This window comes from Drosophila serrata, unplaced genomic scaffold, assembly GCF_035046125.1.
Source record: "Drosophila serrata isolate PLE 108 unplaced genomic scaffold, ASM3504612v1 contig_324, whole genome shotgun sequence".
Taxonomy (NCBI): Eukaryota; Metazoa; Arthropoda; class Insecta; order Diptera; family Drosophilidae; genus Drosophila; species Drosophila serrata.
The window spans coordinates 33,982-54,495 of NW_028257222.1; the positions used below are offsets into that span (position 1 = coordinate 33,982).

The window sequence follows — 20,514 nt, forward strand, 5'->3', positions numbered from 1 at the left end:
TATCATTTTATTTTAATCTAAATTTTGTGTAAAGTTATAAAAAAAACCCGACTACTATATCACGAACGATCAAAAAATGAATACAATTAAAAATTATAACGTTTTAAGTTTTCAGCAGATTTTCATTAAATTTGAAATATAGCCATTTTATATCAGTCTTAAATTTTGTTGCAAATTTTATGAAAATCGGACGACTATATCACATAGGTGCCATACAAACGATCGTTAGATGTGGAGCAAAAATGCAAATCTGTGAATGTAAAACTGAAAATATAATATGTATAGGTGAATGAAATGAGAGCAGGTATTACTTCATTGTTTTTTTTAACATTAATATATATATTTTATATTGTATGGAAGGAATCCAGGAAGTCATCGAAGTTCTATCTGCAAGGGTATATTAACTTCGGCGTGCCGAAGTTAGCTTCCTTTCTTGTTGTATATTAATTTTTTTAAACTTAATTTTCTTAAAATGTATGTTGTTACATAATAATTTTATTTTTTTTACGTTTCTTTTCACTTTGTTTTTTTGACAACCTAATTGGAGTTATAATCAAAGTAGAAGAGTTTTAAAATGTGTTGGATAAATATTCACGAGAACTGGATTAAAAAAATTGAGTTTATTTTTCACTCGATGTTCGTTTTTCGGATACTTATTTGTATCGTACCGAATGCGCTAATGACATTGAATGTAAGTCGAATTAATGTTCATTAGTTAACTAAGAATTGATACTGGACAAAAAGCTCTCATGGAAGAAAAACATTGCAGACAGAGACATAAAGGTAAGCATTTCTTTATACTCCTGCAAGAAAAGGTTTGGGAAAAATGGGGACGACACCCAAAGATCATTATATGGCTCTACACAGCAGTTGGTCGTTCGACCAATATTAACTTACAGGGTCCTAGTATGGTGGCTGGCCCTAACGAGGGCATACAACAGATCGAAGCTTGCAATGATACAACAAGCAGCGAGTGCGGGAGCAGTGGGAGCAATTCGCTCATGCCCCGCGGCTGCCTTTAATACTATCTGAATATAATGCCAATCGAATTGTGTGTAAAGGACATTGCAGCGCAGAGCACAGTATGACTGAAGGCAAACCATTGCTGGAAAGAATACGGCGCTGCGCACGGCAAGATACTTGAAAGCATCAGACAACAAAACAAACAAAAGAATGGACAACATGACCGCAAAGTTGAACTTCTGGTACGCATTACCGACCACATACCGAACAAGGGAAGACTGGAGCAGGGACAGAGTGGCCGTAGAGGACGATGTATCCCTCTACACCGGCGATGAACTGGGGCGTTGGGGCTGTGATCTACGCTGCGAATTTGGGGATTAAAAAGGCATTTAATCTATTGGACTTAGTGACGAGCTTTCCTTACGGTGAGAACTCAGCGACACCAATGTACGGATCTACTAGCATAGCCAAGCGGCTATCAAATCCCTAGCTGCCGTAAAAACCAACTCACGCCTAGCGACAGAATGAAAGAAGGCCCTTAAAAGACTTGCTGAGAATAATGAGGTACAAGTAACTTGGGAACCGGGACATAACGAGATTCTAGGGAACGAAAAGACAAACGAACTAGCTCGAGCAGACTTTGCAGGGCTAAACACTGAATTAGAAATACCGATCTCCCTAAACTCTGTCCAGACAAGGCTCCACGACCATTTCAAACAGACAGCTAACAAGGAAAGGTTAAGAAAGGGCGAGCACAGGAAGTCAAAGGAATGTTAGCCAAAATTCGACAAAAAACGAACAAGAGAACTGTTATCCAAAAGCAAACGGGATATCAGCGGGACCACCGAAGCCACCACAGGACATTAAGCGATAGGATCGCACGCAATGAAAATGGGACTGCCGCACAATCCAATCTGTAGAAGCTGCAAGCAAACTATGGAGCAAGAGACACCGGAACATCTGCTCTGCTTCTGCTCAACGCTAAACCATACCAGACTTCGCCTACTAGATGGAGTCACTAAGAAGCATAAACAAGCTGAAGATGACGGCAATCTTTGTTTTTCTTTCCAAGTGAACGGACGTGTTTTTTTCTTGCGCTCTCGTTTTGTGTTAAAGTTTGAAAATAACCACCGGGGTTAACTTAAATATTCTATTTTGTGTTAATAACTTCCCGTTCACTTCGAGTGTGCATGCAGCTATTCTAATTTTGCGTTTATAATTGGTTTTATTTCCCAATTTAGTTGTGCTGCTAGTGCTAGCTTTTGCATATTTTGCATTTCCTTTTGTGCCTTCTTCGTTTAGCTTTTGTTTGCGCCATCGCAACAGCGAACGTTTTTGCTATCTATTTATCTCCCATGCTCTCCCACTCTTTTTATCTACTCTGATCTCCCACGCTCTCCCGCTCTCTCGCTCTCGCTGTGCCGCTGCACTTCTAATCTTCATAGATCTGTTGTTTTTTTTTTCTTTTTTTTTCAAGAAGTACAGTGGTAAGTCCTTATAATGTCCGTAAATATTGTCTGTTTCGCCAAAACCTGCAAAAAGGCTATTTCTACAGGTGACCTTACAATCGGCTGCTGGCTGTGCGACAACGTCATGCACGCCAAGTGTATTGGTGTTGCAGCTCGGACGGTGGACGATGTAAAAAAAACATCGGCCTGCGTTACTGCTGTGAGGCCTGTCGCGAGGTAGAAAGGGAAATGATGTCTTTCATGCGGCAAACCAAAAGCCGTTTTAAGAACATTTTAACGAGTTTTCGTAAAACTCTTGATATGTTCTTGGCGCTGGACACTCAATTTAATAGCCTTACGCTATTAAATGAGTCTCCTAGGCGCAAAAAAACTGCTATTGGTGGGCAGCATGTAGACGAAATCCAGCTACATGTAAAGGGCTCTCAGCAGCAGCCTCCCTCGGCATTAATTCCAAGAGTGGTGAGATCGAGCGCTAGAAAAGATTCGGTACCCGAATGTGCAGTGGGAGTGCCCGTACCGCCGGTGATTTCTTTTTTTGTCCCCCGAGGGGTCGCAAATATTGACCCCTCAAAGTCCCGTGTTTAACGATATATCTGCCCAGGGTGTTAGGCCCGGAATACCGGCCGACAATGGCACGGCAGATAACCAATCTGCCTTGCCAAAAGCCCTTATAGCGGTTCCACCGACGAGACATATTTTTGTCTCGCGGCTCTCCCCTGATCAAACATCAGAAGATGTTCTCGCCTTTATACAAGGCAACACCAGAACCGAAAAAAATTAAGATAATGGTGGAAAAGTTTAAATTTTCTTACGCTAGGGACATTTCATCTTTCAAAATAAATGTCCCTAACGAGCTCTTTAACTCTATTTGCTCTCCCAACTTCTGGCTAGAGTACATCGTTGTTAAGGAGTTCAAAGCGAAGAAAAAGAAAAAGCGGCCTGTAGGAATAACTCTTCCCAGGCCTGATCATACCACTGCGCCTTCTACGTCTTCCAATTCCGACCCAAAAAACTCCCTAGGTATTTCCTATCAGAAGGCAAGAGGCTTACGTAGTAAGCTTCCTAACTTGTATTCTGATAGCCTTTTCGTTTGCATCTCAGGTTATTGTGCTCACAGAAACCTGGTTAAAGCCGGAGATTCTGAGCTCCGAAGATTTTCCAGCTGTGTTCACAATATACCGGCTACATCGCCCTATCAGACGGGGGGTGGAGTTCTTATAGCGGTGGACTCCTCACTCACGTCAGAATTATTAACCTTCGAGGAATGCAACGATGTTGAATTTCTCTGTGTGAAGCTATCTATCAAAGGTAGCTCCATTTTTATTACCTGTTCCTACATACCTCCATTATCGGAACTTCCTATTTATTGGAATCACCTTTCCGTTATTCAGATAGTTTTCAGTAAACTTTGGGATATAGACCAGTTGGTAGTTCTAGGAGATTTTAATATCCCTGGTGCTATTTGGTGCTCAAATAATTCCACCAATACTCTCCATACACCTACACAACATGGCTTGTTCGACATTTCGCTGTCTCAAGTCAACCATGTTCGAAATTCCTTACAGCGCTTGCTCGATCTTTGCTTCGTCTCTGATCCTGCGAGAGTCAGTTTAGCAAGGGTGGCGCCTCTGACGCAGCCCGAAGATCCTTATCATACAACTTTCGATGTGACTCTTGATATTGGGTGTAACGTACAGAATATTTCTGACCGTCCAGCCAATAAAGTCCTATGTTTTCTCTAGAAGGACTTTACACGGCTGAATAATTTTATAAACGAGTTCAATTGGTCCGATCTATACATGTGCACTGACATGGCAGTTGCCGTGGATATTATTTACAGTGCCATGAATTCATTTTTTACAGAATGTGTTCCGTTATATTATCCGCCAAGCTCGAATAAACCACCGTGGTTTACTTAGGAGTTGAGCCGACTTAAGAATAAAAAATCAAGACTGTATGCTAAATTTAAATTCACCGATTCTCAATCTGCCCTTTCATCTTATTTATCAGCTCGGTCAAACTTTACCGTGCTGAACGCGCAATGTTATAAAAACTATTTAACTCGTTGTAGGGCCCAGTTCTCACAGGACCCAAAACAGTTTTATAATTTCGTTAACACTAAACGTAAGCCTAAAACAAATCCTTCCTCGCTTTCATTTGAAAATACTACCGCAAATAATGATCAGGCAATAGCCGATCTATTTTCGCAGTTTTTACAAACAACCTATTCTAGCTCTTCTTATCTACACCAGACCTATTCCTACGACATACCCAAATCAACCATACCCAAATCAAACTTAATTTTCTGTCCTAGCCTAAACGAAAGCTCTCTTCTTTTAGATCTTCATCGTGTCAAGCCAGTTTATTCGCCATGTCCCGAAGGAATCCCTGTCTGTGTGCTCAGGTATTGTGCCGACGCCCTGTGCTATCCCCTTCTGAAATTGCTTACCTTGTCCTTAGAAACTTCCCACTTTCCCATTATTTGGAAGGAATCGTTTATTATTCCTCTCCACAAAAAAGATAGCAAATTGGATGCCAGCAATTATAGAGGAATTTCTAAGTTGTCGGCCATCCCCAAATTATTTGAAAACATTATCACCCCTCACTTACAGCACCTTTGTATCAGTGATTTCTCCATGTCAACATGGTTTTATTAAGCGAAGATCAACAACAACAAATCTTTTGGAGCTCTCTTCCTATATTTTAAAGGGCTTCCATAATAATTTTCAGACAGATGTAATCTATTCTGATTTCAGTAAAGCATTTGACAGTGTTAACCATTCTCTCCTTGTTAGAAAACTCGATTTAATGGGTTTTCGAAGTGATCTTCTTAATTGGATCTCAAGTTATTTGAATCGCAGGACGCAAAAGGTCCTCTTTAAAAATAATTTATCCAGTGTTCTAAGGGTCACATCTGGCGTCCCGCAAGGAAGCCATTTGGGACCCTTATTGTTTACATTATTTATAAATGACCTACCCAAAGTCTTGACTAACTTCAGAGTGCTTATGTACGCGGATGACGTCAAGCTTTGCGTGCAATACAATGACGTAGCCTGCCAGTCGGATTTACAAACAGATCTCAATAATTTTCAATCTTGGTGCCGTGTAAACTTATTAAACTTAAATGGCTCGAAATGCAAGCTAATGACATTCTCTCGTGTCGTTCCTAAGCTTGCTACTTACACGCTGAACTGCTGCTCTTTGGAAAGAATTAATTCTGTTGATGATTTGGGCGTCCGCTTGGACCCAAAACTTGACTTTATTGATCATATTTCGTCTATGGTGAATAGAGCCAGGGGTGTGCTTGGATTTATTAAACGGTGGTCGAAGGAAATCAATGACCCCTATGTTACTAAATACTTATATACTTCTTTAGTTCGTCCTATTTTAGAATACGGATGCTGCGTTTGGAGCCCACAGTACGGCGTCCATAGTAAACGCATTGAGTCGGTTCAAAAGAACTTTTTACTTTTCGCTCTACGCGGTTTAAATTGGGATGCAAACCAAAACATTACCTTCCTACTCTAGTAGACTCCTATTAATAATAAACTTAATTAATAAACTTGCCGTCCTTAGCCAATCGTAGAACGATGCTAGGGATAACCTTTATTTTTAACCTTCTCCATGGTGATATGGAAAGTGCTGACTTGTTGAGTCAGCTTAATTTCCACGTACCATGTAGAACTACTAGATCCTATATCCCAGTAGTGTTGCGCCACACTAATCTCTAAAGTAGATACCCTTCCCAAATTAAAATCTTTAATACTAACACACTTAGTAAACATGCAACAATCTGGCAGCACGCCGGTAGTCAATTTCCTCGTATTCTGTCCTATATTTTCCATCGCGCCTACTAACACCTAACCCAAACAGACACGTGCCTATTGTCATACAGGCCACTTGAATGTACTGACCATAATGCATCAACGTCCAAGCTTCCTTACTGACTCAGGATGGTACTGAGAGGGATGGAGACAATGAAGTAGTCAACAGATTGAGTGAACCAAAATTATGCTTAGGTCTTATTGGAGGCTCTAGTTTCGGGTCTCACCTACCTTCTATATAATCTAACTCGTACATAAGTTAAATCGTTCTTGATCGAACTACTATATCATATAGATGCCATAGGAACGATCGGAAATTTCGTTTAGAAAAAAATATTACTTTTTCAGTTTTTAACATATTTCCATCTAATTTAAGACATAGTCATTTTGTATTATTCTAGAGTTTTGATTTAGATTTTTTAAAAATCTGACCACTATAACATATTACTGCCATAGAAAAGACATCGCGTTTGTTTTGCATTTCTATTAATAGAAACACTGTGGCAATGTCATTCACTGTCAAAGATTCATAAGATGACATAAGACAAGGGATGTTTGGCATTCCAACCTCATATGTGAACATAAACGTATGTATGTATGTACACATATGTAAATATTTACATACATAACAAGTAATTTAATGCAAGCATATATTAATAAGTCGGAGATAGTTAATTGGCCCACTCTAATGTGTTGAATGTCTAGTTTGACCACAGTATGTGCGTTTCCATTTGAAGTACCAAAACAAACTTTCCCGTCCGATTTCTGGCTTTATGTTCGAAAAGCCAAAACCAATTTCATGGGTTTAGCTTAGAGAACTCCGATACGATGTAGGCAATAAAAATTCTACCTGCCGATGTTCTGACTTCATTTTCGTTGTTTTCGAAGGGATTCGGAGCAGCGGTTCCGAAATTTAAGTGAGATGATGAAAAATATTATTTACCGAAAAAAAAGAATCGATAGACTCGTTGTTGAAATCGATTTTTCGCAGTTTTAATGGCTGGTGAAGTATTCACAAGTGTTTTGCATTGTAATTTATTAAATATTGTTAAAAGGTAAAAGTGACATTTGTATTCAGTTAACAAATTCATTTCCAGAATAGCTTTGGAGCCTTTTTTAACCTAGACGGTGTGAATGGGAAGGCCATTATATTTCCAGAATTTGATTTCTGTTTAATTGGTGTGTATATTTATGGGAAATATTGTCCATTTGATTCTAACATACATATGTATATGTGTACATATGTATTTTAATTTTAGATTGACGAGGCAACAGCCGGAAGGAAAGACCCGTAACATACGTTTAGGGGAAATGCAAGAAGTTTAGCTAAAAAGAATTGTAGTAATCATTGAACAAATTATAAAGTTTTATAAATAAATAAATAAAAAAAAAATATAAATATAAAATAAGTTATAAATTGCACCAGATATTTACTATGGGGCGGGGGGCTCCGGGCATCTTCTACACGTTTTTCCTCTGAGATTCCTATCTGGTTCTACTATAAATTCCCCTACGATTACAGCCTGATTCCGTCTCAAATTCCTGAAAGATTCCGTTTCGAAATTCCCTTCTGATTCAGGGTGGAATTCGTGTCGAAATTCACGACAAATTCCTAGCAGGATTCCTTGGTGATTCCCGGATAATTCCTCGGGTAGTCCGAATTCAGGTTTTATAACGCCTACTGTATGGAAATTCCTGGATGGCTTGTATGAAAGCTCCCTAATGATTCAGGATGAAGGCCTCTTTAATCCAACCTGATTCAGCTCTTAATCCGGTTGGAATGGTACTGAAGGGATCGCCAACTGTATGGAAATTCCTGGATGGCTTGAATGAAAACTCCCTAATGATTCAAGATGGAGGCCTCTCCAATCCAACCTGATTCAGACCTAAATCCTAAAGAATGGTACTGAAGGGTCCCTAATGATTCAGGATGGAGGCCTCTCCAATCCAATCTGATTCAGACCTAAATCCTAAATGAATGGTACTGATAGGTCTCTGATTCTACTCTAAATTCCCCTATGATAACTGCCTTATTCCGTTTTGAATTCCTGGCTGATTCCGTTCAGAATCCGGGTTGAAATTCCCATCTGATTCAGGGGGGAATTCGTGTGGAAATTCACATTTTCCTAGCAGGATTCCTTAATGATTCCCGGATAATTCCTAGGGTAATCCGAATTCATGTTTTCTACTGCCTACTGTATGGAATATCCTGGATGACTTGTATGAAAATTCATTAATGATTCAGGATGAAGGCCTCTCCAATCCAACCTGGTTCAGACCTGAATCTAAAAGGAATGGTACTGAAGGGATATAACTGCCATAGAAACAATCGAAAAATTCTTAGAAAAAAATTTAACTTTTCCAGTTTACAAAAGATATTCATTAAATTTTAGATGGAAATTACTTCGTTGTTTTTTAATACAATTATATATAATTTATATTGTATTAATTGTTAATAATCTAATTCAGATCTGCAAGGGTATACAAACTTCGGTGTTCCGAGTTAGCTCGATTTCTTCTACTATTCTAAAAAGATTTAGTTTTCGGTTTAACAAAGCGTTTGTGCGTATTTGACTTTGTTTAAGTGTTAACATTGATCTAACATCAACAGCCGAGTCGACCTAGCTATGTCTGTCTGTCCGTTTGTCCGTTTCTACGCAAACTAGTCTTTCAGTTTTTAATCTATCTAAATAAAACTTTGTAGTTAGTCTTCTATATACTCTCACTCGTATATATGTCAAAACAGACGACTATATCATATAACTTTCATAGGAATGATCGGAAAATTGTTACCAAACAAATTAAACCATTTTCAGTTTTCAACAGAATTTGATCAAATTTGAGAAAAATCGGACTACTATATCATATAGCTCTCATAGAAACGATCGAGAAGTTCATACAATTAATTCGGAGTGCCGAAGTTAGGTTTCTTGTTATATTTTGGGACTCCAAAGTTAAAAACTTTGAAGGAGTAATCGATTAATGTTCAGCATCCAAATACATGGGAGCGGTGGTACTGTTATAAAAATATTAAGATACTTTTTTACTAAACATTTTTTTACCTTAACATTCCCGCGTTCAAACGTATAATCGGAATAATTTTATTATATTGATAGAAAGCATACTGTGTTTGCGGACGTGGGAATAGATGTGTACATTTGTTATACGGAAATTCAATAGACATACAATACGCCTCGACATTCTCTCTATATGTACATACATACATATAATACATATAATGCAAATAAGTTAGTTTTGCAAGTCATTTATTTATTTAAAAGAATTTTTTAATTTTATGATAACAATATTTTTACTTTTAATCTTTCTACATATTATAATTGGAATCAAATGGATTTTTAGAGCATTTCCCTTGAAATTCTCTGTGATTATTTCTACCTATCATATCTTTAAACGGTTTCAAAATCGTTGTTTCCGTTTCCTCTTTTATTGTTCGTACAGCCACTAATTTTGAAATCAATGCAATAACACTCAAAGAATTTGAATTACAAAGTTGCTGTTCTTTTTCTTCCAGAGAAGTAAATTTTACATTGCAAATTACACATTTTATTTCCTCTTTACATTTTGTCTTTTTATAGTTTAAGCATTCTTTATGAAACGTATGTTGACAAAGAAAGTATATGGATTGCATATTTAAGGTTTGATGACAGATATCACATGTATCATTGCGAAATTCAATTGGATTGTTTGTATAAAGAGAAAGTATGCAATTTGATTTTTTAAACGTATTATTTAAATCCTGCATTATTTTTTTTTCCTTTTTACAATCCACTATACCACGAATTATTCCTTCTTTTAACAGAGGTTTTAGCTCCACCGCATGTATTGCCTGATTTGTGCAGGACTTCTTTAACATCATAAGAAATGTTATCGTACTTGAATTCAAATTTAAAGCCACTTCTGGATTCTTTTCAAATAGTTTACTTATGCATTTATTGACTGCGTTGTTTGTGACAGTGTTTTCATTCCGTTTTTTATCGTCAATTTCCCCAATTTCAAATGAAAATTTATAAAGGGTACATATGATTAAAACTTTTTCCAACCGGAGCCTATTACTTTTCAAAAAGTCTATCACTGAATTTTTGGTAATTTTTCTGGCACTGAATAGCTCAAGATACAAAACAAGTAAATAATTACATACATTTTCTCCACATGTGGAATATTCGTTAATAACTTTAGCCAACAAGCTTACACAATACTCTTTGTGTTCAGATAAAATGTAAAGGAAACAGAGCATATTTTTCGATTTTGAATCAAATATTTCCAATCCATCATTTTTAAACAACTTATGAAAATCAAACATATTTCGTTTATCTGCACTTTCTAAAATACGATTTAATAGATTTATTTCTATAAAGTCGTATTGATTTTCCGACGTAGGCTCAAAATATATTTTTGGTAATCTCACAATCTGTATTGCATCCATGAGCCTTTTTTTTGTTTCTGCATCCTTTAACTGATCAATATTTTGTTTCAACTGGTTACGCTTAGAACAACATTCAATAAGTTTCAAATTATGGCCCGATTTTTTTTTTTTTTTTAATTCAAGTAAGTACTCTTCAAGATAATCATTATATCGAGAACAAAGAAGTTTTGAAATTACAGTATATGGCTTAATAAACCCAATTGTTTTAGTATATTCTTGAACAGCTCTACCTATTTCCCCTCTGTGAAGTAAATGATTTCCGTATTGAAAGCGTACTGAAAAAGCTTCTGGGGAAAGCGCAAGGCCTTCTCGTTCTAAAAACTTCAATGCGATTTCATACATATTTTTGTTAATCAAAAGACCATTTTTTTTAGTCATATTATGCTGCTTTAAAATTAATGCATACTTCTTGTCACAGCTTATTATAAAGAACAAATCATTTTCACTTATTGTACAAACGACATCTTGAATTTGACTATAAAATACTATAATTTTATTGTCAGTATCCACAACAATCAAAGTCGAGTTACTTTGTTTTAAAAGCGATTTCATCGGTTTGACGACGATGATAAGATTATGTCCTTCCCAACTCGACCATTTTTTTCTTCCTTCAATGGCAAAACAAGGTCCCCTTCCATCACGCGTATAACAGTACATAGCGTCTTCCCGGCCAACCACCAACATAGACCCATGGAAATCTCCACAAGCAGGTTTACGCATTGTGCAACAATGATTGAAATGGATTTTTTCATTATCAAGCACAAATATTTTATCAATGAAGCCTTTATCTTTTAAAAGAAAACAGTAAACACCATGATTACATGTTATAAAAATGTTTTGAGTGGATATATCAGACAGTTGATCTAAATGTATTCCAATTATTGGATTTGAAGATATGGTGTGTCGACAAAGATTTGTAGAGAAGTCTCTGCTTATTTTTCCATAATGCAGTAGTATATCACCATTTGCAAAGCCTATACCCAAGGCAAGTAATTTTTCATCAATGACGTCTGCAGTCATGCAAGCAGCTGTGCTTTTAACATGGGGATAGGATGCAGATGCAATAATAGGAGCTTCATGCTTTTTTGTCAATCTTCGTAAATCATATAGATTTATATAAAGCCTATAATGAGCATCGTGAATTGCAGTTGCAAGCACATTATTCGATGTTAGCGCACATAGCTTAATAGTTTCGTTAGGGTGTTGAGATTTAAACGAAACACATTCCCAATCGGAAAAATAAACATGTATATTTCCGTGTTGGTCACAAAGCACTATTCTAATTTTCTTTTCCTCAGGGATTGCATTGTTCACGTTAACGCAATAACACGTTATGTCTGCCGTGTCAGGGCATTTAGTAAATGGTATTGTGTTGTATATGTTGGCTGTTTTCCACTCTAGCACACTTTTATCCATTTTATTAAATCGCTCCAAAACTAACTCAAGCTAAGCTGCTAGTTTTAAGTTACATTCGTAAATTGTTTATTTATTTTAAGAACTGTCAAGCAACTAGCACGAATGTTAATTTTAATAATCCAAATGGTAATAGTCAATTCACACTACGGACCATGACGGTACGTATGCATTTGCGAATATTTCACCGTCTACAGTGTTTTTCAAATCTCTAGTGTTTTTCTCCGCTGCAAACAGCTATTGAGCCAAAAGGAATTCCAACTAATTTGATCAATTTGAAGACAACGTTGGATTAAGCTAAAACAATGTCAGACATATAAATGCATTATAGCATATGAAGACACTTTGGGAAAAAAAATACCGGAAAACACCAACTATATTTAGCAAACCTTTACCATCTTGTTTTAAATTTTTTAAGTGAATAGTCAAATTCTCGACTTCGGATGCAGAACAGATGGAGAACATTATCCGAAAAGCGAAAAACACTATAAGCTTCCAAAATATATTGACCAAAGCATAAACAAAAATATAAGAGAAAAGTGGCCGAAAGAATCACACTTTAATGCTTGAACATTTTTAATAGGTTCTTACCGCAGAAATCCAACTGCCTTCCTCCATCCGTTAAACGAATAGTCCATAAGGTTTTGCAATTCCTAAATTGTATATATTGCTCGTCATTCTTCGTACATCCGAATTTAATAAATTTGTTTTGTCAAAAGCTATATGATTATTTTTTATTTCAAACGGCTTTTCTACTCTATTAGGAAAATATCTTGTGAGTCTAAAAGTGGTAGAGATATACTCTTCGGGGCATTTATTTTTTGTTAGGGATATATAGGAGTATTTCAAACTCCACGTCATCTAATCTATTTTAATATGGTGCAAACAGAATCTGCCGTAATCTGCAGTTTTCTGTTGTACAACAGCCAATAAATAATTCATTTTGGTTCCGCAGAAGCCGCTTCAACCATATTTGTTTATTTGTTATATGAACCACAGCTGTTCAATAAGCTGTTATCGGATGGTAGATGGAGATTAGCTCTGTGAAAATTGAGGTTTCACATCTGCCAAAAAATAAAACTTGTTCACCGTTTCTGACTTTCATATTTTGCTGACTGGGCAAACCACTTTAAAAATTAACGCATTCACTACACAACATAAGGACCATTGAGCATTCAGCAGAAGAAAATTATTACTGAATATTTATAGATTTAATGGATACAGAGCGATCTATATGGTTGTAATTCCGATGAGAATAATAAGGATTGAGGAGGATAAGAAAAACGAGGATTGCAAACCAAAAGTAATATAAATTATTAGTCATAAAATAATTGGCATCCTTTGTTATTCTTCAATGATTATTTATAATAAATAAAATATTTATGTAATTTTTCTATCTTTCTTCTTTTCTGTAGACACAAACACAGTGTAAGATGTTATAATATCGAAAATAGACGAAATAAATTTAACAACTTGCCTTGTCAAGAAGAGAAAACCTTTACATTATATAATAATTTATTATATTATGTGCCTGGTTATAATATATTGCTTAGACAATTTCAGGAATATTTATAAAGTCTATAGCTCTTTTTGAGGTATACTTTGAGTTGTCCATTTATGTTGTCTTACAAGGAAAATCAAATAAATGATGGCGGAAAACCATGCATATTCGTGGGGACATTTAATTTTTGTCAGAGAAACATCACTCTATAGTTTTTAATTCAACATCATCCACTTCAATCTAATTTATTTCAGGTATGTACAGGTTTTATGATATTTTCTGCTAACCCATATTTGTTTAGTAATTTACACTAATGGATTGTGTAACAATTGGTTTCCTTCAGTAGTTTTTTAATGAGTATTTGTTGATCAAGTGTTTTCTGGTGAACGCTCATGATACATTATGCAAACGTAATAACTTAGAATTTTAAATTTTTTTCTCTTGGCTTCCCGACTAAGACGTGTTAACACATATCTGAAAATAAGTGAAATTTTCTACAAAATAAATCTTTAATCTTCTCATTAAAAAAATGATGAAATTCATGAAGATGCGTCTTATTCAATTCATTACGTCTTTATCCGCAATACTTTACTGTAGTCTGTTTGTCTGACAACACCAAGATCGAAAAATTATTGAAGAATAACTAGTGTTGTTAATGATATTACCTAACATTGATCCCGTGATATCCCGTGTTCCAGTCCTTGTGTTATTTATTTATTTGTAGTATTTGCCAGAATTCAAAAATTGGATGTGAAACACATTGAAGACCTTCCAGAAAGTCAAACATTATGGACAATCTGTTTAAGAATTGTGAATGGAAACTGATGGATGTGAGAATATACTATTAATTTACTTGGTATAAGATAGTTGTTTCTTATCAGCTATTTCTAAATTATGAAAGACTTCAGTAGCAGAGCTATCGAAGCTAAATATTGACTATCGGGATTACCGTTTCCATATCCGCTTTAGTTTTCCCTCTTTTTTATAGTACTTCGTAGGAAGAGGTATGCGTGCTCATAGATCTTGAGTAATCTACAACGATTTAATGTCTTAAGCATTTTTTATTGCTTAATACATATTAGTGTAAGGTTCCACATCATTAATATCAATTATTTTGGTTATATTCCACTAGGTTTCGAAATGGGCCGCCGACCTGCTAGATGGTAAATTTTTCAATCTTTGGTTAATAAATATAAACAATTAGTAAATATTTATAATTCTAGCTACCGTTATTGCAAAAACAAGCCCTATCCTAAGTCCCGGTTCTGCCGTGGTGTTCCGGATCCAAAAATTCGTATATTTGACTTGGGAAGAAAGAAAGCCACTGTTGAAGATTTTCCACTTTGCGTTCATTTGGTTTCTGATGAATATGAGCAGCTAAGCAGTGAGGCTTTGGAAGCTGGTCGTATTTGTTGCAACAAGTATTTGGTAAAATACTGCGGAAAGGATCAGTTCCACATTAGAATGCGCCTGCATCCATTCCACGTCATTCGTATAAATAAAATGTTGTCGTGTGCTGGAGCGGATAGGTAAGAATTAAGCTATTGGTTCGCGTTTGCAGTTTTCTTATGTGCATTAAGATCCATTATATATTTAATATATATTATGCTTATTTTCACCTATTTCAGACTCCAAACTGGAATGAGGGGTGCGTTTGGCAAGCCACAGGGCACTGTAGCTCGCGTTCGTATTGGACAGCCTATCATGTCTGTCCGCTCAAGCGATCGTTACAAGGCTCAAGTCGTTGAAGCTTTACGTCGTGCTAAGTTCAAGTTTCCTGGTCGTCAAAAGGTAAGTCATATTGGTCAGTATTTTGATAAAATTATATCTGAAGAAAAGTATATATGAATGGAAATTTGGGCTAAGCACACGCCATTGCAATAAAGACCTGCTAGAATGTCTGGTTTTTCGTGCTGTGAATCGTGTTGTCTTCCCGGATGAACCTCTCGCCAGCAAAAGTATTTACATAATGAACAATCTGTATAACCGAACTTTTAGTTCTTATTGTAGTTTTTGACACATATTCCTCAAATAGTTTTTTATTAGCTTTCTCTAATCAAAAGTAACCTGAAAATAAATGCGGAGGTTTCACGGTTCATAGGACAATATAAGCGACTAATTTTATGTTTTTGTTGTAATACTACGTTATCAAAGGAAATGATGGGTATCCGACAACATGAAGTATATTATTTCATCATCGACAGCTAAGTTCATTTAGCTATATTCGTCTGTTGTCCGTAAGAATAAAATATATCGGAGACTAAAGAAAGTCACCAAACAAAAGATCTCGGAGACTAAAAGAACAATTGATGATTGCTTACAATTAATCCGTTTTCTTTTTCTTATTTTATTATATTTTTAGATCTATGTCTCCAAGAAGTGGGGCTTTACTAAGTATGACCGAGAGCGTTATGAAGAACTCCGAGATGATAACCGTCTTGAACAAGATGGTTGCAATGTCAAATATCGCCCAGAGCATGGTCCGATGGCTGCTTGGGAAAAAAGTCAGCGTGATGTGTATGCTTAAATATACTTTAATTGGTTGGAAAAGTATGTAATACGAAAGCAAATACACAAAAATATAACCAGCTGAATCCGTTCAATCTAAATGTTTTCATTTTTCTTAGTACCTGATAAAAAAGTGGGTTTGCGGCGTAACACAGAATTATCCGATATTGAAAAAAATGCAAAGATTAAAGGATAAGTGTCCGAAGGTACTCATGTAGAATCCGTTGCAGGGTATCTTTTATTCAAAAATTCAAAGTATATCTATTGATCTGCTCCAACAGCCGAGTTGATCTAGCCAGCTCGGTCCTACCTCTGTTTCTCGGCAAATAAGAACCTCGGTTTATTACACCCTTGCAGGGTATTATAATTTCAGTCGGAAGTTTGCAACGCAGTGAAGGAGGCACCTCCGACTATATAAAGTATATATTGTTGATCATGTTGTAGCCATGTCTCCGTTTGTACGCAAACTAGTCTCTCACTTTTGAAGCTATCTGAATGAATCTTTGCAGTTAGCCTTCTGTATACTCTCACTCGTATATATGTCGGAACGGGCCGGATCGGACGACTATATCATATAGCTGCCATAGGAATGATCGGAAAATTTGTACAAAAAAAATTATAACATTTTTAGTTTTCAACAGAATTTTATCAAATTTGAGATATAGCCATTTCATATTATTCTACAATTTTGTGTAAAATTTGATGAAAATCGGACGACTATATCATATAGCTCCCATAAGAACGATCGAGAAATTAATTCAATTAAAAAGTATAACATTTTCAGTTTTCAACAGATTTTCATCAAATTTGAGATATAGCCATTTTATATTAGTCTTAAATTTTGTGTTAAATTTTATGATAATCGGACGACTGTATCATATAGGTGCCATACAGACGATCGTTAGATGTGAAGCAAAAATGCAAATCTGTGAATGTAAATCCGCAAACATAATATGTATAGGTGAATGAAATGAAAGCAGGTATTACTTCATTGTTTTTTAACAAAAATATATATAATTTATTTTGTATAGATTCCTAGTCATCGAAGTTCTTCGGCGTGCCGAAGTTAGCTTCCTTTCTTGATATACCCTTGCAGGGTATTATAATTTCAGTCAGAAGTTTGCAACGCAGTGAAGGAGGCACCTCCGACTATATGAAGTATATATTCTTGATCAGGATCAACAGCCGAGTCGATCTAACCATGTCTCCGTTTGTACGCAAACTAGTCTCTCACTTTTGAAGCTATCTGAATGAATCTTTGCAGTTAGCCTTCTGTATACTCTCATTCGTATATATGTCGGAACGGGCCGGATCGGACGACTATATCATATAGCTGCCATAGGAATGATCGGAAAATTTGTACAAAAAAAATTATAACATTTTTAGTTTTCAACAGAATTTTATCAAATTTGAGATATAGCCATTTCATATTATTCTACAATTTTGTGTAAAATTTGATGAAAATCGGACGACTATATCATATAGCTCCCATAAGAACGATCGAGAAATTAATTCAATTAAAAAGTATAACATTTTCAGTTTTCAACAGATTTTCATCAAATTTGAGATATAGCCATTTTATATTAGTCTTAAATTTTGTGTTAAATTTTATGATAATCGGACGACTGTATCATATAGGTGCCATACAGACGATCGTTAGATGTGAAGCAAAAATGCAAATCTGTGAATGTAAATCCGCAAACATAATATGTATAGGTGAATGAAATGAAAGCAGGTATTACTTCATTGTTTTTTAACAAAAATATATATAATTTATTTTGTATAGATTCCTAGTCATCGAAGTTCTTCGGCGTGCCGAAGTTAGCTTCCTTTCTTGTTATACCCTTACAGGGTATTATAATTTCAGTCAGAAGTTTGCAACGCAGTGAAGGAGGCACCTCCGACTATATAAAGTATATATTCTTGATCAGGATCAACAGCCGAGTCGATCTAGCCATGTCTCCGTTTGTACGCAAACTAGTCTCTCACTTTTGAAGCTATCTGAATGAATCTTTGCAGTTAGCCTTCTGTATACTCTCACTCGTATATATGTCGGAACGGGCCGGATCGGACGACTATATCATATAGCTGCCATAGGAATGATCGGAAAATTTGTACAAAAAAAATTATAACATTTTTAGTTTTCAACAGAATTTTATCAAATTTGAGATATAGCCATTTCATATTATTCTACAATTTTGTGTAAAATTTGATGAAAATCGGACGACTATATCATATAGCTCCCATAGGAACGATCGAGAAATTAATTCAATTAAAAAGTATAACATTTTCAGTTTTCAACAGATTTTCATCAAATTTGAGATATAGCCATTTTATATAAGTCTTAAATTTTGTGTTAAATTTTATGATAATCGGACGACTGTATCATATAGGTGCCATACAGACGATCGTTAGATGTGAAGCAAAAATGCAAATCTGTGAATGTAAATCCGCAAATATAATATGTATAGGTGAATGAAATGAAAGCAGGTATTACTTCATTGTTTTTTAACAAAAATATATATAATTTATTTTGTATAGATTCCTAGTCATCGAAGTTCTTCGGCGTGCCGAAGTTAGCTTCCTTTCTTGTTATACCCTTACAGGGTATTATAATTTCAGTCAGAAGTTTGCAACGCAGTGAAGGAGGCACCTCCGACTATATAAAGTATATATTCTTGATCAGGATCAACAGCCGAGTCGATCTAGCCATGTCTCCGTTTGTACGCAAACTAGTCTCTCACTTTTGAAGCTATCTGAATGAATCTTTGCAGTTAGCCTTCTGTATACTCTCATTCGTATATATGTCGGAACGGGCCGGATCGGACGACTATATCATATAGCTGCCATAGGAATGATCGGAAAATTTGTACAAAAAAAATTATAACATTTTTAGTTTTCAACAGAATTTTATCAAATTTGAGATATAGCCATTTCATATTATTCTACAATTTTGTGTAAAATTTGATGAAAATCGGACGACTATATCATATAGCTCCCATAGGAACGATCGAGAAATTAATTCAATTAAAAAGTATAACATTTTCAGTTTTCAACAGATTTTCATCAAATTTGAGATATAGCCATTTTATATTAGTCTTAAATTTTGTGTTAAATTTTATGATAATCGGACGACTGTATCATATAGGTGCCATACAGACGATCGTTAGATGTGAAGCAAAAATGCAAATCTGTGAATGTAAATCCGCAAACATAATATGTATAGGTGAATGAAATGAAAGCAGGTATTACTTCATTGTTTTTTAACAAAAATATATATAATTTATTTTGTATAGATTCCTAGTCATCGAAGTTCTTCGGCGTGCCGAAGTTAGCTTCCTTTCTTGATATACCCTTGCAGGGTATTATAATTTCAGTCAGAAGTTTGCAACGCAGTGAAGGAGGCACCTCCGACTATATGAAGTATATATTCTTGATCAGGATCAACAGCCGAGTCGATCTAACCATGTCTCCGTTTGTACGCAAACTAGTCTCTCACTTTTGAAGCTATCTGAATGAATCTTTGCAGTTAGCCTTCTGTATACTCTCATTCGTATATATGTCGGAACGGGCCGGATCGGACGACTATATCATATAGCTGCCATAGGAATGATCGGAAAATTTGTACAAAAAAAATTATAACATTTTTAGTTTTCAACAGAATTTTATCAAATTTGAGATATAGCCATTTCATATTATTCTACAATTTTGTGTAAAATTTGATGAAAATCGGACGACTATATCATATAGCTCCCATAAGAACGATCGAGAAATTAATTCAATTAAAAAGTATAACATTTTCAGTTTTCAACAGATTTTCATCAAATTTGAGATATAGCCATTTTATATTAGTCTTAAATTTTGTGTTAAATTTTATGATAATCGGACGACTGTATCATATAGGTGCCATACAGACGATCGTTAGATGTGAAGCAAAAATGCAAATCTGTGAATGTAAATCCGCAAATATAATATGTATAGGTGAATGAAATGAAAGCAGGTATTACTTCATTGTTTTTTAACAAAAATATATATAATTTATTTTGTATAGATTCCTAGTCATCGAAGTTCTTCGGCGTGCCGAAGTTAGCTTCCTTTCTTGTTATACCCTTACAGGGTATTATAATTTCAGTCAGAAGTTTGCAACGCAGTGAAGGAGGCACCTCCGACTATATAAAGTATATATTCTTGATCAGGATCAACAGCCGAGTCGATCTAGCCATGTCTCCGTTTGTACGCAAACTAGTCTCTCACTTTTGAAGCTATCTGAATGAATCTTTGCAGTTAGCCTTCTGTATACTCTCATTCGTATATATGTCGGAACGGGCCGGATCGGACGACTATATCATATAGCTGCCATAGGAATGATCGGAAAATTTGTACAAAAAAAAT

General features: G+C 35.6%; 2 protein-coding genes and 2 long non-coding RNA genes across 6 annotated transcripts in view; 2 read left to right on the forward strand and 2 right to left on the reverse strand.

Moving 5' to 3' along the window:
- LOC147642934 (uncharacterized) overlaps positions 1-7,254 on the reverse strand; it is a 32,449-nt gene extending 25,195 nt beyond the window's left edge. The window contains exon 1 of one of the 3 annotated variants that reach the window (XR_015272751.1): positions 7,107-7,226. This is a non-coding gene — a long non-coding RNA (uncharacterized LOC147642934). Of the gene's footprint in view, positions 1-7,106 lie in introns of all 3 variants that reach the window. The other 2 variants (XR_015272749.1, XR_015272750.1) reach the window with 2 other exon arrangements.
- On the forward strand, positions 6,851-7,673 carry LOC110179904 (uncharacterized). Its single transcript, XR_002319424.2, has 4 exons — positions 6,851-6,971; positions 7,145-7,286; positions 7,354-7,435; positions 7,516-7,673. It is a non-coding gene; the product is annotated as an uncharacterized LOC110179904 (long non-coding RNA).
- A 1,832-nt stretch (positions 7,674-9,505) lies between these two features.
- Vps11 (vacuolar protein sorting 11) lies at positions 9,506-12,826 on the reverse strand. The gene has a single exon (XM_020947500.2). The coding sequence runs from the start codon at positions 12,114-12,116 to the stop codon at positions 9,582-9,584; it is 2,535 nt and encodes an 844-aa protein (XP_020803159.2). The 5' UTR covers positions 12,117-12,826; the 3' UTR covers positions 9,506-9,581.
- A 1,763-nt stretch (positions 12,827-14,589) lies between these two features.
- Positions 14,590-16,217, forward strand: RpL10 (ribosomal protein L10). The gene is made up of 5 exons (XM_020947499.2): positions 14,590-14,618; positions 14,747-14,777; positions 14,838-15,143; positions 15,243-15,405; positions 15,977-16,217. Exons 2-5 carry the CDS (start codon positions 14,755-14,757, stop codon positions 16,139-16,141), a joined length of 657 nt encoding a protein of 218 aa, XP_020803158.1. The 5' UTR covers positions 14,590-14,618; positions 14,747-14,754; the 3' UTR covers positions 16,142-16,217.
- The last annotated feature ends 4,297 nt before the right edge of the window (positions 16,218-20,514 follow it).